The 27,812-nt window shown below is 42.0% G+C and overlaps 1 protein-coding gene across 2 annotated transcripts in view; it reads left to right on the plus strand.

Annotated features, from left to right (window-relative positions):
* The window catches only part of SNX4 (sorting nexin 4), a 53,541-nt gene that overhangs the window by 2,009 nt on the left and 23,720 nt on the right, over window positions 1-27,812 (plus strand). For both annotated transcript variants that reach the window (XM_090045964.1, XM_090045965.1), the window contains exons 2-6: window positions 723-838; window positions 15,580-15,718; window positions 15,795-15,944; window positions 17,266-17,313; window positions 23,683-23,738. In XM_090045964.1, the coding sequence (XP_089902090.1) occupies window positions 723-838; window positions 15,580-15,718; window positions 15,795-15,944; window positions 17,266-17,313; window positions 23,683-23,738 (509 nt within the window). The remainder of the gene's footprint in view (window positions 1-722; window positions 839-15,579; window positions 15,719-15,794; window positions 15,945-17,265; window positions 17,314-23,682; window positions 23,739-27,812) is intronic.

Below are 27,812 nucleotides of genomic sequence, written 5' to 3' on the forward strand. Positions count from 1 at the left end.
TGAGAGAGGGGTGGAGCTGGCCTAATGTTTTGTGAATTGCTGAGTCCTGTTCAGGTGAGGGCTGTGGGAGAGGCTTGAAAGACTGCACCAGGGCTGACTGAGGGGTGTCTGAGGATCTCTTTGAGTGTGGCTGTGAAGAGGGTGGTGTGATAGAGAGTGTGTGTGTGTGTCCCCTGTAACAGAGCAGGAATGTAAGAGGCTCAACACTGCCAAATTGGGCCTGGCCTCAGGCCGGGACATTGCACAGCTGTAAGAACCATCTGTGAGGCATGGGATGCATATAAAGGGAGGTTGGAGGATGTACACTAGGTCCTTGTTATGGGGGTGGTTGGAGGGCAGCCACCCACCTAACTAACAACTTCATTAGCTACCACCAAGGTGTGACAGACAGGTGGCTAGCCCAAAGACAAGTGGGTGGCCAGCACTGTGACTGGCTGGAGGGGAGTGTCACATGTCACAACAGCTATCTGGCTCCTGACACCAGAGCAGGCAAGGGAATTTTGTACATGGAAGTATGGCAAGACATGCAGGGCATGAAGACTTAGACTCAAGAAATGCTGCATATATACTTAATTTTGCATGCTGGGTAGTGCTGTTGATCTCCTGAGTAAGACAGGCCTCAATTCTGCAGACCAAGTAACAGGGGTGAGGAAAAGAGGAAGGCATAGTTAACAAATCAATTTCTATGTAATGGATGTGATATACAGCCTTTTTTTTTTAAGATGGAAGACTGTTTATTGAAGAAAATAGAAATCAGTGTCTCGGAAGCAGAAAAACGGACTGGAAGAAATGCCGTGAACATGCAAGAAACCTACACTGCTTACCTCATTGAGACAAGGTACCTAACAGTAAGCTGATGATGATAATAACACTTCATTTAAAACTTCTAGTTAGGTTCAAGTACAATGTGAGTGAGAGAACCGAATTGGTTTCCTGTTTGTCATGCCAAATCTGTCTGTGTATAAAAAAAACAAAACAAAAAAACAACCTCTTCATGTGACTACATGATAAAAGGAGAGAGATGCTGCAGAGGTGCTGCTAATCCCACTGGTATATGCTGCATCTAACTTTAATCCTGTGTTCTTTGGTCTTTTGAAGATTGTCTCTGAAAGGAGTTACAGACTTGATCTATAAGCAGTCACTTAAACTTTGGGCCCTTCTATACCTGCAGGTCAAGGTGCAGTGAGATCTGATATGCAGTCCACGCAATTGAGGCTTATGGCATGCCACAAATGCACGGCAGGATGCATGATTGTGGAATTGTGCATTGTATCCCATTGCTCCCACTACTGGGAGCTCCTGCTGAGGAGCTGAGCCCTGGGGACCCCCTTCACACATCCCTGGGGCTGGGGAATAATGGGAGCCATTATCCCCAAGCCTTGGGGGTTTCGTGTGTCCCCAGGGCAGGTGCATCTCCTTGCTGCTAGGACCCAGTGCTGCAGCTATAGGACTCTAGGTCTGTGTGCTTCCAGGACTCAGAGTTGGCAGCTGCTGGGGCTGAAATTTCCCTCGGCTGCAGAACACCCTGCTCCAGCTGGACATGGTGCACCCCCATGGCTGGGAGCCCCATTGGCTGATGGGGCTCCCAGTTGCATGCGAAACCCTGCTACACGTGCAAATTTTAAAGCTCAATTGCAACCAGCTATAAAGTTTAGTACACATTTTTGAGGTCCAACTTTATAGCTGGTTGGAGCTTTTTATGACATGATGGATCCTATGTGTGTGTTGCTGTTGGTCTCAAGGTAATTGGACAATTCACCAGTTAATTGCTCAAGACCTGTAATATGGGGGGCGGGGCGTGCTTTGGCATATGAGATGCATTTGACTCGGGGTATGTTATAGCTAAGAATAGTCATGTGATCTATTGGCATACTGGAAAATACAGAAGAGAGGGATTCTTTAACCCCTGTTATGTGAAGCAACCTGTTGCATTTGCTAGATGCTGAATTTCTTATTTGAATTCTGCCCCAGTATTTAAAAAAAGGTTGTTCTCTCTGCCGGGTGTTCTAACCTTAAATGTGCATCTCCTTCCTTCCTTCCCTTTTAAGGGTTACTTTTTGTTTTTTAATTAGAATTAGTTCTTACTGAATGGAGTGTTTGTCTCCTTTAAGTTTTCTGAACTGTGTATGTAACAAAATATGGTACTCACTTCTCTCTGTGCTGCAAAGATTGTTTGCAATTGTAAATATTCAAATGGTAGGTAGTAAATAACTAGAAAATCAGACTCTGTTCCCAAGGTGGATTTCCATGCTGAAGCTTAGATACTGATTAAATATTTACTCCAGAAAATACCCCTAAAGGCTAGGGACAGAAATTGCACATAAACCAGTTTTAAACCAGTTTCCCCATCACTTAAACCTGTAACAACAGAAATTCACTGCACATAAACTAGCTTCAAAATGACCAAAACTGATCATGTGCACACGCACACCGTATAACACTTGCACAACAGTACAGGGGACTGGATCTGATGATCCAAGGAGGTCCCTTTAGATTGTGTGTGGCTAAAATGATCTTAATAAAAGGATACTTGAAAGTATTAAAGAGCTCCTGAGATAAACTAACAACTGAGGGCACAGGAAAGTTTCACTTGTGTTGTAATTTACATCAGTGCCAATGTTTGAATTCCATATCTGTTTAAAGTATCATTAATATTTGTATGATGCTTCTGTTTCATAGAGTACCATGTAAACCTTCCCATTTCAATATCGATATATTTTCATTGAGAGGTGAGATGCCTTTTATTTCACGCAGATGCTGCAAAGCCACAACATGATTGCACAACAGTACAATTGTTATACAACCTGTTAAATATTAAGAGCAAATTGCCACCTGGGAGCACAATGCATCTTTGCCACTAGCCTAACTTTTGGCAGCTATGTGGATAGTGGGGGAGGGAGAAAAGACGCATTACTTCTTCAAGGTATTGGTTACATAATGAATCTTTCACATAAATGCAATATTTTCTCCTGTATGTGTATTTGACAGCCAAGGAAGGGCGAAGTTGCAAAGTCTGGCTGTGACGTGAAGTGTATATTCTGGAGTGTCTATGTGGCTCCAAAGCAAAGGATAGTTTAGTATATTCCTATTACTATTGCCTGGTTTCAAACGTGCCCCTGGTAACCTAGCCCTCTTTCAGTGCCAAAGATGCCTTTTGCTGCCCAGGTATCCTTCCAGGAATGTTCTTATTCAGCAGATAGTAATATAAATTTCACAGAAATGAAAGTGTGGGTTTCTCACATCTCTAGTAAAATGAATAGGTGCTTCTTTCTGTTTGCAGGAAACTTTGCTTTCCTGGCACAAATATAATTGCTGGCTATTAAATGTGCTTCATGCTGAGATTGTAGCTCTGGGTGGGCTTCACATCAGTTTGCCTGTAAGTAATAAGATACTTTGGTATTCCATAGCTGAGGAATAAAATTCAATTCGTATGAAAGGAAGAACATTCAATAATGGTTGCATTATGTTTATGATTAGCTAGGGTTTCCAAGTCTACCATTATCCAGGCTTAAATGCAGGTCTTTAATTCTGTGCACAGTTTAGATTTTTTTTAAAGCTTGAATTTTTCTCAAGAACAAAAAACTAATCTATATGCAAGTTGTAACTTTTTTTTTTTTTTTTTTTTTTACGAATTGTAGCTGAGAAGTAAAAGAAGACAAGCTATTACTGAAATGAGGTCTGTGAAGCCCACTAACTGGTCTTTTTTTTTTTTTTTTTTTTTTCAAAGAGCAAATCATAATACCACCTTATTTTCCCCCCCTTGCCCCTGATGATGGGCTGTAAGGCTGGGCTGCAGCAGCTAGAACTGCTGGCTCCATTTGGGGAGTGAGCATTTTGTTTTGACTTAAGTTGACTTCACAGATGATCTTGGACTTTTGCAAAATTGCAAATTGAGTAGACCCTTAGTTATAATCCTACCTGAGTGTGTAGATTTCCTTCTCTCAAATAATGGACCTCAGGCACAGTCTACCACACTGCACCCAACAGTCAGATTTTCTGGAAACATCCCACTTCATTACATAAATTCTTCACTTGCCTTTTTATCATTAACTTGGTAGATGTTAAATGTTGTTCTCTCCTTCCCCACCCCCCCCACTCCCCTTTTTAAAAAACAAAACAAAACTAACAGTCCTGAAAGTGCAGCTATTTCACAGCTTCCATTCAGTACTACTTGTAGCGTGTAAACTCACAGAAAATAGGGTGAAGGGGACCTCAAGGGGTCATCTGGTCCATTTCCAACTCTACCCTGGGATGGGGGGGTTAACTTAACCATTCTTGACAGATTTGTATGATTCATTCTTAATTTTCAGTGACACTCAACAACCTAGCCAGAATGCAGGACCTCCATCTAACCCAGGAGGTGTACAGCCCCACCAGGGGAGACGGCTCATTGGACCTGGTGCTAGCCACCAGCGACAACCTGGTGAGAGGGCTGCAGGTGCTCAACCACCTGGGTGACGGTGATCATCGCCTGCTGGAATTCACCATCCAGCGCAAGGTGGCAAAGGCCTGCAGCAAGGCAGCAGCCCTAGATTTCAGGAGGGCAGACTTCAATGAGCTAAGGAGAATAGCCAGGGAAGCACTGAGGTCCTGGAGGGGAGGGGAGCCAGGTGTCCAAGGAGAGTGGTTGCTCCTTAAGGAGACGATCCTCCAAGCCCAAAGGGAGGTAATCCCAGCACGGATCAAAGGGAGCAAGAAGGTGTAAAAGCCCCCGTGGCTCAACAAAACCATCCAGGAATGTCTCCTAGCTAAAAGGGTGGTGTACACCCAATGGAAGGGAGGAGCCATCATCAGAGAGGATTATACTGCGATTGCTTGGGGATGCAGGGAGGTGGTCAGGAGGGCCAAGGCGGAGATGGAACTGGGACTAGCTTCCTGGATTAATGACAACAAGAAGTCCTTCTTTAAATACATAGGGGACAAAAAGAAGGTTCCGGGTAATGTGGAGCCCCTGCAGGACACGCTAGGAAATTTAGTCGTCACACCAGAAGTCATTAAATAGGTTAGCTTTGTCGTCTTTGCCTCCGTTTTTCCTGAGCAGGGACCAGAACAGCCCCGGCCCCCCTTAGACCCCAGGGGAGGCACACCTAGGCCAAGGGTTAGTGAGGAACTGGTTAGGGAATTTCTGGAGGGACTGGATGTATTTAAGTCAGCTGGTCTGGACGATCTCCACCTCTGAGTACTGAGGGAATTAGCTGAGGTCATTGTGGGACCCCTGGCACGGCTGTAGTAGCACTCGTGGTGCTCTGGTGTGGTGCCAGAGGAATGGAAGAGGGCCAGTGTGGTTTCCATCTTCAAAAAGGGGAGGAAGGAGGACCTGGGAAACTATAGGCCAGTTAGTCTTACCTCAATCCTGGGCAGGCTTTTTGAGAGAATTATCCTGGCACATGTCCACGAGGGGCCAGCAGAGGAGATTATGCTTAGGGGCAACCAACACGGGTTCATTTAGCAGCAGGTCCTGTCAGACCAACCTGGTGGCTTTCTGTGACCACGTCATCAAATTCTTAGATGCAGGGGTAGCAGTGGACATAGTCTTTCTGGACTTTTGGAAGGCCTTTGACACACTCTTACCCTGTTCTCATTAAGAAACTAGGGGACTGTGGCGTCAATACCTACACAGTCAAATGGGTCGCCAAGTGGCTGGAGGGCCGCACCCAGAGAGAGGTGGTGGATGGGTCACTTTTGACCTGGAGGGATGTGGGCAGTGGGGTCCCCCAGGGCTCGGTCCTCAGGCCTGCACTGTTCAACATCTTCATCAGTGACTTGGACGAGGGGGTAAGAAGCACCCTGTTCAAATTTGCTGATGACACTAAGATGTGGGGGGATGTGGGCATGCTAGAAGGGAGGAATAGGCTGCAATCGGACCTAGACAGGTTACAGGCATGGGTGGATGAGAATAGGATGGGATTCAACGCTGACAAGTGCAAGGTGCTGCACCTGGGGAGGAAGAACCAGCACCATACCTTCAGGCTGGGGAACTCCCTTCTTGTCAGTGCAGAGACAGAAAAGAATCTTGGACTCATTGAAGCCAAGATGAACGTGGGCCGGCAGTGTGGGGAGGCAGTCAGGAAGGCCGGCCGCACCTTGTCATGCATCCACAGATGCACCTCAAGCAGATCCGAGGAGGTGATGCTCCCCCTCTGTGCAGCACTGGTCAGGCCATATCTGGAGTACTATGTCCAGTTCTGGTGCCGCACTTCAGGAAGGATGTGGACAACATAGAGAGGGTCCAGAAGAGGACCACTCGCATGATCAGGGGGCAGCAGGGCAGGCCCTATGGGGAGAGGCTAAGGGACCTGAACCTGTTCAGCCTCCAAAAGAGAAGGCTGAGGGGGGATCTAGTGGCCTGTTACAAACTAGTCAGGGGGGACCAGCCGGCATTGGGGGATTCCCTGTCCCCCCGAGCACTGCCAGGAGTGACCAGGAATAACAGTCACAAGCTGGCAGAGGGGAGATTCAGACTAGACATCAGAAGGTGCGACTTCACAGTCAGGGCAGCTAGGATCTGGAACCAACTTCCAAGAGAAGTGGTGCTGGCTCCTACCCTGGGGGGTTTTAAGAGGAGGCTAGACGAACACCTTGCTGGGGTCGTTTGACCCCAGTACTCTTTCCTGCCATGGCAGGGGGTCGGACTCGATGATCTGCTCAGGTCCCTTCCGACCCTACAAACTATGAAACCTCCCTCTGTATTCTATTCTAGTGCTTAACTATCCTTCCAGTTGAAAAGTGTTTCCTGGCAACTGACATCAATTTCTCTTCTTGCAATTTGAGCCCACTACCACTTGTTCTTACCCCAGTGAACCTAGAAAACAGATTACAGCTGTCATCTTTGCAGTAGTCTCTTTTTATGAAGACTGTTATATCTTCTTTCAATCTTGTCTTGTCTTTGGATTAACACTCAGTTATTTCAGTCTCTCTTCGTAGGTCACGTTTTCTAAAACTCTGATCACTTCTGTTGATCTCTTCTGGATGGTACATATAATATGTTTGTTTTGGCATGGTGTTAGCCATATTAGTTTCACAATAGTGTGATAGTGTTGATAAATGTTCAGTTCATCAATTGAGCCCACAGATTAAAAAAACAAAAAAACCTTGTAAGAAGACAGAGTACTGATGTTTACTTAAATTGCAAAACAAAGGAGGCAGATATCTCCTTATTTCATAAAATAATTGGTGGATTCCAGGCAAATGCAGATGTTTAAAAGTGAGATGTATGCAGTTAAAAGTTGTTTCAGTTTTGAGACTGAGCAGGAGCAGTTCCCTCTATGGTGGGAGATGCAAGTTTATAGAGCCTCTGAGTAATTGGGCAACTTTAAATAAGAGAGCCTTAAGCCCTGAAGTCTGAAAATGTTGGTTTTAGCCTTTTTGTGTGTGTGCAAGTTGGGGATATAACCTGGCAGTTCTAGGCTCATAGGCTTCTACATCTCACTTTTGTACCTTCCCCTCCAATGTCAAGTGGCCAGAACGTGGAACGTCAAAAGGCGTTTTACACCAATGTGGTTTTCAAAACGGGAACTGGAAAACCAGAAATTTCTATTATGAGGTTTGTCAACAGGACTCAAATCTATGAACTTCATATCCCCAGCAGGAAGTTCTAGCACTTGAGTTCAAAGATGAAAGAATAAAGAGAGGAATGATATACAAAATAGCAGAAAGTTGGGGGTAGCAGGATTTCTGGATTTAAGCTCTTCTTGAGTAGTGTGGCCTAATAACTGTTTTGCCGTAGGAAGCCAAGTTTTGCTGATTGGCTCCGACCTAGGGTCTTTTCTCAGTTGCACGACCAAGTTTTTAGTTATTTTACTTGTTTAAACAGGATTATTGATGCTTCCCTTCCTCCTGGGATTGGCAATGTGAAGCTTTGCTTAGCTAGAAGTGTTATAATGGATACAAACGTAAACAGTAGTCAAAGCCCATAGCTTGCTGGGTCCCACCTCAGTGCCCCTTCTGTGCTACCAGGATGCTGCATGTTAAATGTTCTTGATTATGCTATGGACAGATCTTTATATTTCCACAGATGCAGTATAGTTACTAGTGCTGGCAAATACATTCAGTTTCCCCAGTGAAGAACCCATCCCAACTGTAAATCTGTGGATGACATGACCTGAAAGAGAACCAAATACAGGCATGGCAAAAGTAGCAAAGTGTATACACCTTTGCCTTGGGATGGCTGTTTGTGATAGTCTGCCATTCTTTTAGTTTTAGCTTTAGCTTATATTTACTAAGCTCTATAATCTTCTTTCTGCGTTTCCACATTTTCTGTTACTGAGATGCAGGTTCAAGTTAAATCCTTGTTCTAAATTTTTGGAGGCAGGGCTGTGAGCTGGTCATCATTTGGATATCACTGTATTTTCTGCCAGAAAAGCTGCCTCTTATTATCAATATTCCCTTCCTCTGCTGGCAAATCACTAAACGCTGCGAGGAGGGAAGGGTGTCTTGTCTGTCTTTTTAATTTTTTTTATTTTAATGGTCATGTTTCTATTTTATTCGGAGACCTCTAAAGAGAACTATTTTTGGAGAGGTGAAGAAGAATGGATTGCATGTTTTTAAAATGTGTTTTATAAACTACAAGGAGGATAGACATGATATGATCCATGGGTAGGAAAGTGTCATTTACTTCTCATATGGTGAAAGATTAAATGCCAAAAGCTAACTGAATAGCTTGTGCAGTTGAAGGGGTTGTTGCTTTTACAAGGAAATAGATCTGATATATTTCCTTCCTTTCTTATTTAAGATTCCTGTAGTCATTCCTCTTTTTATTGCATTAAGAATTGTTTAATGGCTCATTTAAGTTCATTAGTTTTAAATAGCAAATGGGAAGAGGTTAAGTAGATGGGCTAAACTTTTCACATTGGCACTTTGCATTAAGGTAAATGAATGTGGCTTTTGGAGTAACATAATCTTCTAATCACTTATGATAACATCAGATACAAAGGTAAAAGTTGAAGGTTTTAATTTTGTCATTTAATTTTTTCCAGGCAGGTTGGTTGAGTCAATGAATAAAGTGTATTGTTAGAACTGTACTTAGAGGGGAAACATATGGTTTTCCTGTCTGAATGTTGTACAAGCATTATATTGTATTTTTAAAACCAAAACAAATTGAGAAGTTTGACTGAATGTCAACAAGTGATTATAATCTTAATTGAAGCTGGGTCTGCAGTCCTTGTATTTAATGATGGTGTTCATAATGTGGTCTTAAAAATTAGATGGTAATGAAGGTATTAAGTGTAATGAGTACCATTGTGGATTTCTGCTTCCTTTTGGAATGGAGTTCCTGGGGAGAAGTATTCTTGTAATCGGTGATACTTTATGGTTTTATAATACAGCCAGGTGGAGAGAGTTCTTGTACGATTTTAAAGCATGATTTCTCCCATCTTGCCTGCTTTTCCCCCTCAAATCCATCTCCACAAAATTTCAATTTCCCATTTATTACCTTATTTAAAAAAAAGTCTTGGATGTTCACAATCCAGGCTTGCATGTACTTGTCCACCAAATCTCAGCAAAAAAATCTGCTGTTCTTTTTATACTGTGGATTTTCAAATGGAAAAAGAATGGTTTTACTGAGTCTAACATGTAGAACCGTTAATTTGTGTTATCCAAATATGGGTAAAAATAGTGGTGTTTTGTCTTGAATTCACTATAGCGAAGAATACTAAAAGTGTCTTTTACATAGGACGCCTGTCTGCCTTTCTCCCCATTCAATGTAAAAGAGACTAATGGCGAGACTGCCTGCCTTGCTGGGGATTGACTGTGTGTTTGCCATAGAAACAAGAATGAGAGCGGCTACCTCTTGCTGCTGTCTTAACAGTTCGTCCTAGAGCAGTTATTTAGGAGTGAGAGCCTTCAGTCCCTGGCTTCTCTGTTGGGACATGGCCCTCAGTAAATGGGAGAATTCCCTCTCCTTAGGCATGTTAAGGGGCTGAGTAGACTAGGGGCCTCCAGGAATAATTGGGACTTTGCCAGCATATGGAAAATGCAGTAGTAGTGAGGATGGTGCAGGTTAGTGGGATTAATGCACAGCGTTTTACACATTGAAAGCTGAGTGCTTTTCTTTTCTGGTGTCCATACCCTGAGCCTGTGGGTGCTTTCCCAAGTCGAATAAGATTAATGTCTTCTCTCAACTTTTTGACATGAACACTGTAGCCAATAATTTTATTTGTATGTGAAGCGAGGTGAAGCTCTGCTTTCTGAAGGCTGTTGGCATGGCACTGAGAAAAAGATGAAGCAACTTAAATGAGCCCTCTTTTTGAGGGTGTTCTCATTTTAAGCTGTTTTTTTCCTTGCACTTGTAGATCATAGAGTGTGGAGAGCAGGGATTGTAATATCCAGTTCCACAAGTCCACTTCTAAGCTGATGTGGTCAGAAGATTGCATGAGATGAAGACAGCAGCTATGTCTCCTGTTTCAAATGACCCTAAATGGTAGCTGCTTAGGCCATGGAAAAAGCAACGCTTTCTTCATAAACCATTTCTAGCTTAACTGGTCCTTGGTATAGACCCATACCTTCACAAGAGTCTATCAGAGCATGGCTTATATTGCAACATTTCCTTGCCAGAGGGCTTCAGTCTCTAACAGTGAGAGGGTCCAGAGCACCATAATATCTGCACAATCTAACGAATCCAGCCAGAATGTTACGTGAAGAAACAAATACTTGCTGCTTCTAATTTGAGGCTTAAAACAACATCTCTAAAATACAGAGATTTTGGAAGCTAGGTTTTAAAGAAATACTCTTATTCCCAACACCACAGGAATGAGTAGCAAGTATAGAGTATTTTCAATTCTAGGCTTTTGTGAGTTGGGTCTCTGAGTTCAAAGTGAAAAGAACAATGAGTTTTGGATAGTTTCATAATTGAACTGCTCAAGTCCCTTCCGACCTGACCATCAAGTCCGACCCTCTGCCATGGCAGGAAAGAGTACTGGGGTCAAATGACCACAGCAAGGTGTTCATTCAGCCTCTTCTTAAAGACCCGCAGGGTAGGAGCCAGCACTACTATTCTTGGAAGTTTGTTCCAGATCCTAGCTGCCCTGACAGTGAAGTAGCACCTTCTGATACTCTTCTTTGTCTTCTGGTCTCTGGAGGGTGAAAAAAGATGTGGCATTTGAAGTGGCTCTCATTGATCAGAGTCAAAGCCTGAGCAGGGCAATCCTTTACTGGCACACAGTAATAGCTTGTCCTTGGAATGAGAGGCATTTAACTCAAATTAGCCTTGACCAGTGGAGAGTGTCATCACAGGTACTTAAAGTGGGATAATGGGCTTGTCAGCACCTGGGACAAAAGGTTCTTAGAAGAAATGCAACCTCTATTTTTTGCCCACAACCATGAGGAAGCGGAGGCTTTTGACTTCAGAAGCCGATGCCTTAATGCATCAAATCTTCTGAGACCCATGATAAAGTTGCAGAAGTTGGAAAGAATATATATAAACAAAGGAATTAATTTAAAATAGCTGACTAGGTAGGGAGGGAAACAGCATGTATTCTTAATTAAAGGCAGATCAAGACATGGAAGACAAATGCCTTCCCTTTGTATTAAGGGGTGAAGGATAGTTTTACTGTGTTTGGCTGAAGCCTTTATAAATGCTGGAATGGCCAAAGCCTAGGTAATGCACAATATGTTTAGGGTTTTTTGGTTTTTAACCTTTGGGGGAGGGGGATGGTGTACTTCAGAGAGAGGACAAGCACTGTTGGTAGGTGAGAATTACTGCTATCCAGATGCATCCCTAAAAAGTACAAGCTGCTGCACAGATCTCCTATGCTGACTCTTCCAAGGATTTTCACTTTTGTCTTGATGTTGGTTAGTTTTAAGGTAAACTGTAAGCTCAGACCTTAAATTGCATCCAGAGCTGACTGGATTACATAGGGAAAGATTTATGGCAAGGATTTTGTCAGTTTAGAGTTGAAGTGTAAGAGCCAGAATAATTTTTCTGAACAGTTAATGTTTCAAAGGTAAGAACTGTTGGATTATGTCCTTTATCACCCGTAGCAGTATAAACTTGTGGAATGATTTAGGGGAGAGGGCAATTATAGTCATCACCATCTCTTCCTAAAGGGCTAGCATTGACAAGGAAATAAAATAACTAGAAAACCCCCAAACTGGGAAGCTTAAGTTCTTCAGCTTTCTTTGATCCCAGGCAAGTATTTTCAAGGCTATTCTGTCTTCTAAATAGCCACATGTGCAAAGAAAGCAAGTGACGCTCCTAAGCCCTCTTTTGTAAGTAGACATTTGGAAATGAGTGAGTATGAGCTTTCTAGCAATTCTTTCTCTTTGAGTGTGTCTAAGTTATGATGAAGCCAGCATTCTTCAAGCAGAAATTTGATCTCTGGAACCATAGAAAAGCTTAAATGCAAGATGGCTGTCTGATCAGGGAGCCTCTTTTCAGTATGGTGTGTTTCTTCTGAGGCTAAGTACACTTGGCTCCCAAGAGGTTGAACATATAGAGGTTCTGCTTTAGAGTGTGAAGTAATTTCTTAATACAAGTCTTTTAAAGTAGCTAACAGGGGACCACCAATATTTGCTACAGTCTCGCAATATATCGCTATCCCTCTTCCTCTTCCTGTTCCCTACCTGTCATTTAAACGTACTCTTGCTTCCAGGCAAGTCTCTTTTTTACATAGTTTTGCTTTAGCCTGAGCTTTCCTCCTCTCTCTGCACCCCAGGCTGGATTCAAATTGCAGCCACTGTCCACAGACTTAATTGGTTTTGACTGTGTCACGTAATGGTCTCTGTGACAGTATCCTTGGAGGAGGCCAGTGATCTGTGAAGCAGTTTATTTCTTCAGGTTTAAAGTTTGTTAAAGACTCTTAGTACTGAGTTGCATTAAACATTTTTAAAATGCTTGAGGACCTAGTCCTGAACTACTGTTTCAGCAAGACAGCATTACTGAATCCTGTTGGGAATTTCTCCCCCATAAAGAGCTCAGCTCTGTACCCACAATTCTTTTTTTGGAAGTCAATTTCCTGGGTTGCAGTCATACTAATTCTCCTGCTTACTGGGCTTATGTACTGTCACTTTTCATCTCTAGCAGTAGCTCAGATATAGTTTTAATTAAAGTATTCTTGAAACAAAACTCATGCCATAAAAATGATTTTGCAGCTTGCATATGGTGAGACATGCTTGCTCTGAGCTTTGAGTTCTGCACTGCCTTTAGGCCTCTTGCAATTTAGGTGTGGCCTGGAAGTGTATGTTCTTCTAACACATTGTGGATGCAGCTGCAGCTTCTTTGAATCTAGATGGATTGTGATGCTGTGGTAATGTTGGACACGGCTGCAGAGTAATTTAGGTCTGCATGTTTTGTTTCTAATTTGCTGTCTGTTAGCAATATGCTTGTGTTTTGTTTTTTTTTTTGTTTCAGTTGGGTTCATCCAGGTTTTGTTGTTGATCAGCAGCAGTTGTATGTGGTGGAATGTTTATGAGTTTGTTTGTTTTCCCTGTGTGTGACTTCAGTTATCTGGGACAAAGCTACTTGATCAAAAGGATGCTTTAAGCATTATGATTAAAAACATGATCCATCCTGAAGGGGATAGAATTGTTTTTAAAGCAGAAAATTGAGATGGCTCTTTTTTTTTATTGTTAAGTCCATTTGTTTTAATGCAGCGTTTTGTCATAAATACGAGGTAGAGATGAAACGGCATACAGAACAAGGATGGGTTCCTTTTCAGCAAGCATGTTTCAGGGTTCAAATGCAGCTCCTGTAGACTTCTTTTTCTTGTGTATCCAAAAGCTTACCAATAAAAAGTTAGTTAAGAATTTAGTCTCATAATTTTTAAAAACCCTGGAATTAGATTATGGGTGTCTGCCTTTGTTAGATCTCCTTAAAACTTTCTCCACAGATAAAAATATGGAATAGCAGGAGGTTCCAATTTGACATTGCACAGCTTGAAACTTGTTGGAAGAAAGTGTGTGCTGTACTTTTATTCTGAATGCTGTGAAGTATTTACATTGGTAATTCATGGCAAAACTTAATTGACTTGGGTATAAGTGTACACTGGCAGGTCTCTGAATGTAGTTTCTGCTAGTTAGAAAAATGTATATGTGGCCACTTAACAAAAAGCTGTGACACTTTTTTCAGTCTACTGTAGTTTGGCAGGTTGAATGCCTCTTCCTTCCAGTGTTGTTCTCTGCATGTGCCTGTCCCGATACATGCTGTTCACAAGCTTAGCAAGCTGTCAGTAATACCTTCTTACTAGATCCTAAAAATGTGTGGTTTTATTGCAACAGAATATCCTGTGTTATGTGTACTTGGTAAAATCCTCCTCTGCACATATTTCTTTCATTATTAATTTATATGCTTTTCACCCCCAAAGGATCCCAGATTGCTTTCACAGTCCATGGCAGTACCATAGTCCCTTAACCCAGCACTAAAGGACAGCTACCTCTGAGACCTAAGCAAAACAGCAGTGTAAAAGTATGCAACACTGTATGGCAGTTCAGTGTAACAAGTGAGGAGTACTGTTGTTTTAATTGGAAATGGTATGTGCAATTATAATTGCATTGAGTTTGGCAAGGGGCACCAGCATAAATATCCATATATTTTTGTGAAAAACATAGGGTTTTGGGGTTTTTTTGTTTACTTTTTGTAGTAAGGATCACACTTTCAGTGGTACACTTGACGGCACAATGTGTTATCACTATGCTGGCTTGAAGGGAGTGCCCTTATTTACATCACTTTTTACCAAAACTCGGGTTTCCTCTGGGGGGTTCCCCACTAATGTAAATCCTGTCTGAAGAAGAGCAGCTGCCATGATGTCTTGAATAAATTGACTGGCTAAGCTCAAACCTGAGAGGAAGCTGGAGATGGGTTTGTAATCTAACTTAAAATTGGGGAAAAGATGGCCTCCAAAAATATTATATATCAAGATTAAACAAAAGGTCTGCTGATTTACGTTGTAGTGGCTTATCTTGCCTTCAGCTAGTCTGTCTGTTTGCACTGTGAACTCTTAAATCTCTGAACATAAAAGGGACACTATCCTGAAGCCTTGAATTAAAAGTTCTTTTGAATACTACACTTACTCCTAAGATCCCCTGATCATTTATCTAATTTTATAATTGTACTTAATTGGTATGTGTGGGGTTTCTGGTTTTTTAAGTGTTCTTTCTCCAAGTGCTGTGTGAAAATCAAATGGGGGATTCTGCTTTAGATGTAATTTTGACCCAGTGGCCAGTTAACTTCCAAGCAAGTGGGTTCAGCCCAGCAGAGTTTTAAGAGCCTTTAACTAAACCTGAATTTGATGGGAGATGAGGCTAACATTCTTGGAGAATTGGTGCTGTTGTGCTTTCTGTTGCAGTTAGTCACATTGATCTGTATGGAACCGCTCTCATGCATAATCGTTGGCTGGATTGGATCCTAGCTGCTGGCCAGGAAATGCCAGTTGCCTCAAATAAACTAGAAAATAGATTATTTTCTCTAATGTTTCCGTTACTGGTGCGTGTAGAAATTGTGGATGATGCTTGTACAAGTGATCAGTTAGGAAATTTTTTAGTTTTGTCAAATAACTTTTTGTATCTTATTTCATTGAAGAATGTAGATGAATGATAAATTTACAAAAATCTCAGCAACATTTGGTTCTGATTTGTTTTATTTTTCAGGGCAGTTGAGTCCCAGACTGAGGGACAGTGTTCCCCAGTAGACTCCCTCTGGAGACGGTACAGTGAATTTGAATTGCTGAGGAATTACTTGTTGGTTACCTTTTCCCATATTGTGGTCCCACCTTTACCAGAAAAAAGGGTAAGAAAGTTGAAACTATGCTTTGCTTTGCATTTATTACAGACTAGCTGTTCTTAACTGTGCTCTGCTCACACAGGCTGAATTTGTTTGGCACAAGTTATCAGCTGATAATATGGATCCAGACTTTGTGGAAAGACGAAGAATTGGATTGGAAAACTTTCTATTGCGTGTGGCTTCGCATCCCATTCTTTGCCAGGACAAAATATTTTATTCATTTTTAACACAGGTATTCAAACTACTTTTTTTCCATTTGATGCTTTTTTATGATGTTTAAGTGACTAATTAACTCATAAACTGGTATCTGTTTTGCTTCTGGCAAAACAGCGTTGCCACACAGGACAACGATTTAAATTTATCTGGATTACTTCTCAGTAGGGTAAGGTTGGTTTTACAATGTCTTGTAGTTTGTTTGTTTGTTTCCAGTTTAGTTAAACCTCCTAAAAATGAGATTTCCCTATCCCTGCAGGATTGTTCCCGAGACTAATATAACACAGCCAGGAAGTCTCTTTCCTGGAAAAAAAAATTAATGTTTAGCATACCATATTCTTTGCTACACAGGCTGCACTAGGTTCCAAATTTAGTTTTTGGATGGAGTGAAGTCTTTTTGTTTTTGTTTTTGTGGCATTGGTTGTGACTACTTCATGCCCCATCCCAAGTGTTTTGTTGTCAGGTAAACCTTGTTCTCTACATCCTGTACAGTTAACAATTTGCTGATGCTTAGACCACTGTGTAAGCCCTGTTTATTGCATACAGGCCTTTTTCTGGGGGTTGTGACTAAATTTCATTCTTGTCTGGGGCTCTTTTGTTCCACTGGAGGCAGTGGTTTTATAGTTGTTTAGGGGTGAGGTGTTTCCTGCTTTTACCGGGGGGCTGAAAGCTGTGATTTATATTTCATTTTCAATTTTAAGCATTCTGTGACTTGGGTCTCCTTTATATTGTTTTGTAGCTTGCAAAATAATTCTCCAAACCACTTTGGTGTTTACATGGCTGAACTACTCAAATCCACTTTACTTTACTTTTCACTTTAAGCTATTTGGAGAAATTGTCCACTCCATTTGGTCTTGTTAGCTTGATGGTTATCCCTTCACTCCCTTCCCAGTGGCAGGGGAGATCTAAGTTTGGCCTCTGTCTTGCTCCTGGAGTTGGCAGTGTCTGGGAAGGATAAATACAAGACTGTGTCACTGTCTCTGTTTATTGGAGAATGAAAACAGCTCTTCAGATAAGGCTGTGATCCCTGCAGTACACAGGATAATGCAAGCTACTGCTGGCCAATGGTGAAGCAGAAAGGTTGCAAAGTGAACTCAAGGGTAAAGTGAAACCAGGACTCAGAATGATCTGTTACGCAGGTTCCAGTAAGACTTCCTTCCAGTAACCTGGCTGGGTGAGCAAGACTGGACCAGGGTTGGCTACATGGTCTTTCCATGTCCTTTGCTGGGTTCCTCCAGATTCCTTTTGGCCTTGAAATGGTTCTGTTATGGGATCTTGGAGTTGTCACACCAGGTTCTACAGTAAATTTATTTAAGTGAAACTTTTTTTCTTATTTCTAGGAAGGTGGCTGGAAGGAAATGGTGAATGAAACTGGATTTCAGTTGAAGGTAATCTTCCTATGCATTTGTCAGGTGAAGGACCGAGACCTGTGAAGTAGCTTGATCACAATAAAGAAGTCTACTTTAGAGTCTACACAGACTTAATAATTGTGATATGAAAGACGACAAAAAATCATGAGAACCAAATATGTGATTTTCCCCCCGCCCCCCCCCCCCAAATGGGGATAGTATCTTTTTTTTTTTTTTTTTTGCTATTTTGAAATTTGGCAATTGTGCATGTGTACAGCTGTGGCAAGCCTGTTTAGTTAGCTCTTGATAGACACTGGGTATAGTGTTTAATACTAAGTGTGACCTATAGAATTACGGGCCTGGTAAACTTTTAAAAAGAAACAAAATTGGTTTTTGCCAACTTGATCAATTGGCCTCTCAGAGGATGGCCGTAAGGGCTAGCTCTGACACTAGGATTATGAGATGTAAAGGTAGAAAGTACAAATGGAATAGAAATGGATGTCCAAAACTTCAATGTCTTTCTGCCAGAATAAGTAGCTAAAATGATCAGATGGGAGATGAGGCAGTGCCTCGGGGAAGTGCAAGCCTTGATTTGCTTAGGCTTATTCTGGATTAGTTTATTTTACCTAACTGTTTTCAAGTCTCAGACTAGCTCTCTAGAACCTTTAATTTGTTTTCTAAAATTTCTGTAAGTGTTTGTTTTTGTTTTTAAGTACTTGAATCTTAAATTGTCTTGAGAGAGTTGCTACAATACACCCTTGAAGGGAAAGCATGATTTTCTGACTTCTCAGAGAAGGCACTTGGTATCTATCCTAAAAGATTTGGACGGGACACACTCCAGTGAAATGCTGCCTAGATGATGACTGTAGTCGGTACAGGGGGAAGGAAAAGCTAATAGAAAACTGGTAGGAATAGGTGACCAAACTGTACCTTGCTACATTGGAAAAGCATTGGTATATAATAAGTTGTTGACCCAAGCTTTTTGGTAGAAGACAAATGTACCTGCAGGTGCAAAATGACATGGTGTGTATAAATCTAGGCCTTCAACTTCGGCATTTTTACATGTGCAAGCTTCACAGCACTGGATACTTTGAAAAGTGCCCAGCACTGCAACACTTGCAGTTGTATAGGTGACAAAATGCGTGTTGGCACAGAGAAAATGGCACACCGCTACCACTTGCTGTATGCTGATGCACATTTTTGCCACTTACACAACTGCACACGGCTCAGCATGGTGCTTGTCGGCTCCTCTGCAGAGCAGACTTGAATAATCGGGCGCATCTGAGAACTAAAAGGTATGTGTACAAATGCCCAGATTTTTATCCTGTAGCTTTTTTGGTTGCTTAGAAGCCTTTTTCAACTGTGAGTCTACTGGAAAATGATGAGTACTGTCAAGAAGTGTGAAAACAAAGTGTGATCTGCTTCTATTAATCTTGAGGTTTTAACAACTGAATTTGAATTGCAAGGCAATTAACAGTCAAATCCCACAATCCAAAACTTCCTCTGTGTGTGTGTGTGTATGTGTGTTTAACTTGCCTTTACCTAGTTGCTGCAACGTCCTCCTGCCTTACTACCACATCCCCCTCCTTCACTACAACTATTTTATATATATTTTTTTAATTAAAAAAGCCTGCAACACATTGAATGTTAAAAATGCAGAAGGAAGGGGGGGGGGGGAGACAACAACAACAACAACTTTAATATTAGTTTAGAGTGACAGCACAATGTGCCTTGAATATCACTTTCATAAGAATTGGAGCTGGCAGTTCTTCGAGTGTTTGCACATGTACACACCAACCAGCCCACTCAGTGCAGGAATTCAGAACATGTTCCCTTCGTTAGAGTTTATGCATGTGCCCTCTGCAGCTTGGCAACTCTGCTTCCCCAGTGGATAAAAGTGGAGCAACCTCCACTGCCACTTAGTTTCTTTTCAGTACCAGTGGCAGGGAGCCAGCATGAGCCTGGTGATGGCCAGTGCTTCCTGTAGTTCTCTGCAGGCTTCCTTGGTGAGTGAGGCAAAGAGCCCTAGGCAAACCCCCCAGCATGTCCTTCACTTGGCTGCTCTGCTCAGTGTTTCCCAATCCTGATGGCATTCTTTCACCCCCATAATGGTCCCTCCCACCTGCCACCATATAGTTCTTTTTGAGCCATTTTTCTGCGCCCCACTCCCCACACGTCAGTGCTCCAGCCCTCCCTGCTCTGAGCTCAGCTCTCTTCTCTCCCTCTGTTTACCCTCACTGCCAAATTTGCCCCAGCTGATTGTCTCTGAGCCTGCAATTCTGCAGCAGGTAGTGGAGTGGATGGGTGAAGTAACCCTGAGCACCTAGCGGGGAGGAATGGGGTGCTGCATGGGGAAGGAAGGGAGATGCGTGTGCTTTGGAAACCTTCAGCACAGCAGACAGATGGGACCATTGGGGTGCAAGAGTGCTCACCAGGTTCAGGAGCTGTGGCTGCAGATCTTCTAGTTATGCATTTCCATCTTCTTCCAAAGTTTGCCATTCTCTGGGTTTGGGAAGACCTCTTTTTTAATTTTAGGCACCATGCCTTTCTCAGTCGGCCTGTCTCCCTGGCTTGTGAACAGTCCTTTCTCCTTACAGACTAACTTTTGAGAATTTATTTGTTCTCAGGCTTCTGACTGACACAATAAGGCTTCAGTGAGGAAACAAGCTTTTCAGAATTAACATCTTGCCTATTGTCTTTTTCAGTTGGTCCTGGAATGTCCTTATCTAGATCTGTTCCATTGCTTTTCTGTTTGTTCTTCCAGCAGTCCCACGTTAAGTTAGACCAATGCAGTCATACGGGAAAGTTGAATAACTTTGCCACAGATATGCAGTAACATTACCTCCTGGACCAGGTCATGTACAGTTTTCCTGCCATTCTTACATAGCAGCTCCTTGTCTGTTGCAACAGTTTCTTGGAAAGTGGAGCATTGGCACTTCTGGAGCGTGAAGATCCAGAGCTTGTGAAGATGAGAATAGTCTCTCTGGGGATTTTGTTCTTAACAGAGACTGCTTTAGGATAAGATCAGGCCTACTACACTGGAGTCTTAATAATGGACTCTTTCAAATACATTTGTAACAAGATCTGTACTCACTGAAGCATAAAGAGAACTCAGCTGTATAATGGAGAGTGAGATTTTTCCATGCAGCAATTAGGAATAGTGTAAATGTTTAGTGGAAAAAATATGCAGAACAGGAAGAGAGAAATATGCATTCTTTATGGAAGAGAGGCTGGGTTCCATCACCCAAGGAGGTGGAGTCTGCAATTCTTGCCTCTGATAGCTTGTGTATTCCAGAAAAGAAAAGTGGAGCCATAAAAATGGAAGAGTGGATTATTAAAAGAGAAAATGAGAAATTTGAGAAATGCAAGTGTTTTCTGTACAGTATTGACAAAAGCAGATATTAACAGCCTGGAAATGGTTCTTCTTAGTAGGTATTTGAATTGCAAGAGTGACCACACTTTTTTTTTTTTTAACTGATTGTCTTAGATGTTATGGCTACATACCAGTCTATTTGAGTTGAAGTGTTTCTCAAAAGGTGTCTTTGTACTGGTCCTTCTAAGTGTTAAAAATGTGGAAACCAAGTTCTGAATAGCCAGGTTAAAATAACTGAAAGTGCCTCACAACTTTCAAAGTATTTGGATAGTAAACTCTACCAATTCAGTCTTTGAATGACATTGCACTGTGGGAGCCTGTGTTGTGTATTAAGTTTTATTTTAATAGCAGCAAGGTTGGGGTGGGAATGGGGCAGTTAATTGTATCGAATAGTGGAAAGGTGTGATAGAAAGCTTCTTTCATTGAGCTCCCAGGAAAAGCTGAAATCACATACAACTGAAATGGGCCAATCTTCTCGTAAACTTGGAAGTGTGGCTACCAAGCTTAGCCATGCTTCCAAGTAGCTGGCTCATCTGTATTAAAATATAGGCTAATCTCTGGAGGCAGAAGGAATCCAAAGAGCAACACCATACTGGAAATATAGCATCTAAATCAGAATTCTTTCTTGCCTTGTAAATGTAAGGTGTGATAAGCCCCATTTTTGCTTTCTAGCTGTCTGACTGTACATGGCTGGCTTGGTTTTGTTTTTTTTCTGGAAGAAACTGAAAACCTTGTACAATCTCAGGGCCTGGAGCCCTTCAGTCTCCTTTTGTTAAACCTTTTAGAGTATATTTTATATTTAGTTTCTCTGCTTGAGCAAAATCATTTTTGCTCTTTTTTTTTTTTAACACTAAGTACACTGACTTGGTTCTCTGTAGCAGCCGACCATCATTCTTGGGGCCAGGATGTGGACCATCCTATATGACTAAAAAGCAGACCCTGAGCCTATTGAGTGCTCCCCATGTTCATTCTACCACATACTGAGCAGGATGGTTTCCAGACCCAAAGTTTCAGCTGTGCTTGAACAAAATTTAGACTGCAGATGCAGCAGTGAGCCAGCTGAGCAGATACAAGTCCAGCGTCAAGCCTGTGGAGTTTATTTTTTGGCCCCTTCTGACTAGAATTGCCATACTGCTTTAGTTTAATATTATAGTGCAATAGGTTTCCCCTGATTTGTGATCACATTGTTCCTTGCAGGCTAGGCACTTTTAGAGAAGAACCATATCTCAGCCATGATGCCTCTAGTTTATCTTCTAAAACAAATTGATTTTAGTCTCTTTCAAACTGGTTACAGATGAAGTGACTGGAGGGAGACTGAGTTATCAGTGTCACTCTGGGATGTTGGCACTGTTTTGTAGAGGTGACTCCTGGCAGGTAACCCATTTTATCCCCTTTTGATTTTGATGCTTTTATGTGATCTCATTGGTAGCTATTAACTCGAAAGCAATAGCCAAATTAGTCTAATTAAACTCTGGTACTGTGCATGGTACTCTACAGACTTACAGCAGCCTCATCCTTAACCTTAAAGTGAAATTCAAACATGGATGTTTATATAGACACGATGCGATAAGAGGTATCAGTCTTGTAGCAGAACTTTAGTTGAGAGGCTTTTAATGGAGAACATGGGGTTCAGTGCTATAAAGTCTTTGTGCCAGATGGTACAGTGGTGAATTGTCACAAAAAGCTGCTGCTGCTGCTGCTGCTTGTGTCCTGTCTGAGATTTAGCAGAATTTGCAAATTCATTAGAATCTGACAGGACCACAACGTGAGCGCTTCTGCTGTGGCTGCTATAGGTGCACCAAGCAAAAGTAAACTAAGACCACATTGCAGGGTTATTTTTACTTGAATTCACTCAAGATGTTTAATGAATTTTAACATTCCTGAAGATTGAGTGAATGCTTAGTAAGCATTTTTGCCCAAGCGCTGTCTTTGTTAGGTACGGTGTTTTGCACAGCAGAGCCTCAGTGCCTGGGATCCAGAGGCATAGCAGGGTGGCTGCAACACATGGGGCAGCAACTGCTGTGTTGATGCCAGTGGTGGTGATGTAGTCAGCTGCTATTTTCCACCCCTCTTTCCCCGATGCGTACAAAAAAGCAGTGCCTGAGGCTGCTTGCCTGATGGCTCCTCCACTCATGGTTATGCTACTGTTGGGACGCACAGGTATTACTGTAATATGAATGCTAAATGTAAGGATGTTACTCTATAAATAGTAAAATGGGCGGCTTAATTCTACAGTTTGCAAATGTAAGAACCAGTGTCTGAGGATTGCATGCTTCTGTTGCAGGCACTAGTAAAGTGACTTTTGTCATTGTGGGTATAATTAAAACAACTGGCTGTCATTAAATAGGTTACTGAACTTTTGTTAGTAGTGATCAGTATAGCAGGTTCATGGCTATTAAAAAAAGAACGCTGCTGTGAAAGCTGGCTATATATAATGTATATAATATACATACACCTCTAAAGTAACTCCTAAAATGAGAGAACACCATATATTTGAGTTTGATTTCACTGGGGAACGGTTTCAAGTAATGCAGAGCATATAGAGGTCATTTCCACCACTGGTTTTATTTGGTTTGAAAAATATATAAAATAGCTTGTCCATATGGTCTTATACCTAATTGCATCATCTGAAAAGAATGTAGCATTGTAGATCTTAATTTTATGGTTTGTGTAACATTTTAAGAAGAAACATTTTGCTGGGATTTAGGATTATGTACTAGTTTTAATGATACTGGATTTTGTTTACTTACTAGTTGGCAAAATTGTTTTAGTTGTCTAGTGATGGCTTTCCTTAAAAGCAGCCTGATACTAGGTGCTTCACTTTCCAGATTAAGGAAGTATATTATGAAGAAACCTCTGTTTTCCTATTGTCAGAGATAAGAAATTGTGTTTTTGATGTCACTGACATGTATAGCTTCTGCTTGAAATATTATATATAATTATAATTTTAAGCAAGGGGGGGAATAGTTTACTGTGTGAGTGATTGATTGTTTAAAAAAGTGTGAATCTAATGCAACTCTTTCTTTCTCTTTTAGGCAGACTCCAGGTTAAAAGCTCTTAGTGCAACTTTCAGAGTGAAAAACCCAGACAAGTAAGCTGTCTGTCTGCGTGTGTGTCTGTCTGCTGGCCGCCGCCCCCCCCCCCCCCCCCCCGATTGTAGCTACTGGCTTGGATGGCAGTATGTTCTGTATACTTGGCATACATTCAGGAATGAAAAATAAACCATGCAGTGGAAACTTCGTTAATGAATTTCCAATAAAGGACAGTAGAAAACACCCAAAAATGGTGTTTCTGTGAAGAGCAGGGAATTCCTCACCTGAATATTTTTTTTTTTTTTTTTAAAGATAGTGATTCATGTTTGCAAAAGTGGAATAAAGACCTAGTCTTCAGACCATGATCAGCTGTGCCACAATGTGTTGCACAGCTCATTCACTCTACTGATGTCTACCAGCATTGCCAGAGCTGTTGTCCCTGCCCTTCCTGGGGCTTCAGGTACCTGATCCCACAGGGAAAATGGCTATGGGTGCTATCTGATTTGGGGCATGAATCTGAAAGTGGGGGGAAACCCTCTGCTTCAGGCATGCTTGTGTCAAGGCACAAGGGAATCTCCTTGCAGGAGATTCCTGCGGAGAGGCCTGGGAGGGGGGAACTCTCATTGGGGATTTCCCCCTCCATGTTTGCAGACTGGGCATGGCAGCATGATAAACATGCTGTGGGGATCCTTCTGCATGGGATTCCCCCAGCATATGTCTGTATGTATGGAGGGGGAACTATAGGGGTTCTTCCCTCTGTATTTGCCTACTGTGCCCCTTTCCTGATGGGTCCAGCTTGGATCCAGTGGCTCCTTGAGCCACTGATTCCTGCTCAATCTGTTTTTTCTTGGGGGAGAAATAGTTTACAGTGTAATTTCATAATGCATGTCAAGTTCCTCTTCCTATTTTGGGGGCAGAGGCGAGGAGTATTGGGCAGGCTGCTTAATCTTTAGTTAGTTGTTGGTTTCTTCTGGGTTTTTTAAATACCTGAAATACTTTGGCCGTTAATGTCTGCAGTTTTCTAATTCAGTGCCCTTGCAGATGCTTATCAGAATGTGAATTAAAAGGATGGCCATCTACACCCCACTGTAGACCAGTGATGATAATTGTTCTTTAGTTATAGTTTCTCTGCTAATTATGAAAGATGCTACACATTTAACTGATAATGTAGAAGACGCTCCTTTTAGACATGGCAAGGTTATGGAAATGCAAGTGTCTTTACAGAAGATGTCATGAGAAGCAATTTTCTGTGGGTAGTCATTTTGATGCATTTTGGGGTGGGGGAGTTGTTAATTCTAGCTTTTAAATTCTTCAGTAGAAAACTAAGTTATCTGACTGTTTTTAGCAGAACCTGCTGTGTGAAAATCAGGCTACTTGAGCATCCTTGCAGATGCTTAAATTCACTTGATTAGAAACTTAGCTGTAAGTATCCATTTGAGGGGGGGAAAAATTCTGGACATGCTTTTTTCCATGCTAATTATAATTGACAGATCATTCAGTGGTTTGTGTTCTATTCCTAGTTTTTTATTCTTGGTGGAATAAATGCCCATGTACTGCATAAGGCGGCAAAATAGGGAAACTTGGCCTTTGATATCTGTCTCTCACTGCTGAACTGCACCAAAATAAATATTCATCTTTAGAGATGGTATAGCAAGTCATTGAACATGTCTATGCCTGGAAGCAGCCATTAGGGGGCTGTTCTGACATTTTTTAGAGTTCTTGAGATGCCTGGATATAAGGCCCCACATATTGGCATTGGCAGGGGCTGCTCATGATGAACAATTTTAACCGATAATTGAAGAATAAAGTAGCAAAATGGTCAAATAGAGGCATGACACAGGAGGTGAAAATTCACTGGCATGTTTGGTCCAATTCCACCAGAAAATGTGATCAGTAGGAATGAATTGCATAAGCAGGGTTAGACTTTCTGATGGCTCCTGTATAAGGATTATGCGATATTAAGTGCACAACTGCTCTGAGTTCACTATTTTATATATACATACATAAAAAAACCTCCCCCAGCAGTCCCTAGTATAGGGTACTTGGCATTGAATTTGCCTTGGTGACTAATAATTTTGAACTTTTTGTTATCGTTTTATTGCAACAACAAATATTTATTTTTCATTACATGAGAACTTTACAAAGGAAACATTACAAATCATAATACATATACATTATATTGCTCCTTGATGGCAAATAAGCTGCAAACCAGCTTCAGCATCCCTGAGAACTTCTCATGTTCCAAGCCCATAAAAGAGGGCAGAGGGATACCAACTGCTCCTGGACACTTCCAGTTTTGTGTTGGGTGTTAATGCCTAGTTCTTGATATTGGTGTCTGAAACTTGGCTTGCATAAGATCTGCTGCCCTCTTATTGGGGCATTTGAAGGCTCTGAGAGCTGTTCTCAGTTGGCACAGATTGAATCCACCTTCTCTAGGTGGATCTACTGTTCTTCTGTTCTATTTTTTCTTTCCCCAGCAGGTGCTTGGAGCAGGACGCAGGTTTCTTTGGTTGAGAGAGAAGTAATTGAAATTCATCCCACTCTTTCAGTCCCTGTCAAGCTGGACAAGTTTGTTACCCTCTGCCAGCAGGAGCCAGAGCTCACCCAGCCCTGTTCAGTCTGGTTTCAAAAGGACAGTCTGTCAGCCAGACCCTACTACCCTTCACAGAGTTCTCTTGAAACACTCTGCTTCGGGTCTAACTGCCCTACATGTTCCATCCTGCTTGCTAGGATAAAGTTTACTCCCCCTTGACCTTGGTGGTAAACCCAACATGGCTGCCTGCCAGCCACCACCATTTCCCCACCAAGCATGTTCAAGTGTGCCTCACTGACTTGCCTGAGATGGATGCAGTTTGAAAAGTTCCCTCCCTCAATACAGCAGGGTTTTGGTTACACACTTTTCTGGTATATGCTGTGGTTCCCAACCTTTTTAAACTGTGGACCAGCATACTGCAGACTGGAAGTGCCCAGCATACCATGGACTGGCAGTCAACCCATTTTTATACAGAGTATAGAAAAGGGTTGGCTGCTGGTCTGCGGTATGCCAGTTGCTTCCAGTCCAGCAGCCAGTCCTTCACAGGCTGGTACCAGCCTGTGGCCCAGGGGTTGGGAACTTCTGGTGCATGTCATCTTCTGAGGTATGCTTTTCATAGTCTGGTACAGTAGCCTCCAACTCAAATGGTAGACTCACCTTGTTTGGCTGTGATGTCATTCTCCTTCCAATGTCTTTCAAAAACATTGTTATAATGTAGCTGTAGTCTGCAAAAGACTGTTTTGGGAATACTAGAGTCTGGTATGCGTCCAACATAGCATATCGTCTCTCTTTTTTCAGCACCTTTGGATCGCCCAATGGTTGTCAAACTTCCTAGTGTCACAGAACTCTTTTGTATTGCTGCTGCTACAGCCGCAGGACCTCTACCTCCTATGCTAAAGAGCTGACTCGGAGCCCATTGACCCAGTCTGGCAATGGCAGCCCGTTGCCCACAGAACCCCTGATTTGACATGTGGAACCCTGTGGTTTCACAGAACACAACTTCAAACCCACTGTCAAGTTTGAGGGGGTTCGTTGTTTTGGTGTGCTTTTGTTATCAACAGAAACTCCTTTACCATCTTCATTGAGGCATCACTGATTTGAAGGAAAGGAAAAGGGCCTGCCATGCACTTCACTGGGTCAGTTGCGGGTAGGCAACCTCTGGCGCACATGTCAGTGTGGCGTACACGCAAGCATTTTGCTTGGTGCGCACCCCTCGGGGAAGGGGCTGGGGTTGTACTGCGGCAACAAGGATCAGGCTCCTTTTAATGTTCACCTCTGGCACGCCAACATCTTACAAATAGAGGTTGCGAGTGTTTTTGTCACTCTGCCCAAAAACACTGCCAACCCCTGGTGTAGATAATATCCTATATTGTTGTATAAACTAGTATTTTTTGGCTTCAGAAGAATTTTAAAGACTTTTCATTAGTAAGCATAAAAATCTGTTCAGCGGAATTGTATATTTAATGGCAGGTATGAAATATTATATGAGAAGTCTTTTCTGAATCTTTAAAGCATAAGTGCTATAAAGAAAGAAATATAAACTACAGTTTTTCAGTGTCTTTCTTAAATAAGTCATGAGTTAATCCTAACCTTCTTGTAT

Source organism: Crocodylus siamensis, chromosome 4, assembly GCF_052110815.1.
Source record: "Crocodylus siamensis isolate JL-2025a chromosome 4, ASM5211081v1, whole genome shotgun sequence".
Classification (NCBI taxonomy): domain Eukaryota; kingdom Metazoa; phylum Chordata; order Crocodylia; family Crocodylidae; genus Crocodylus; species Crocodylus siamensis.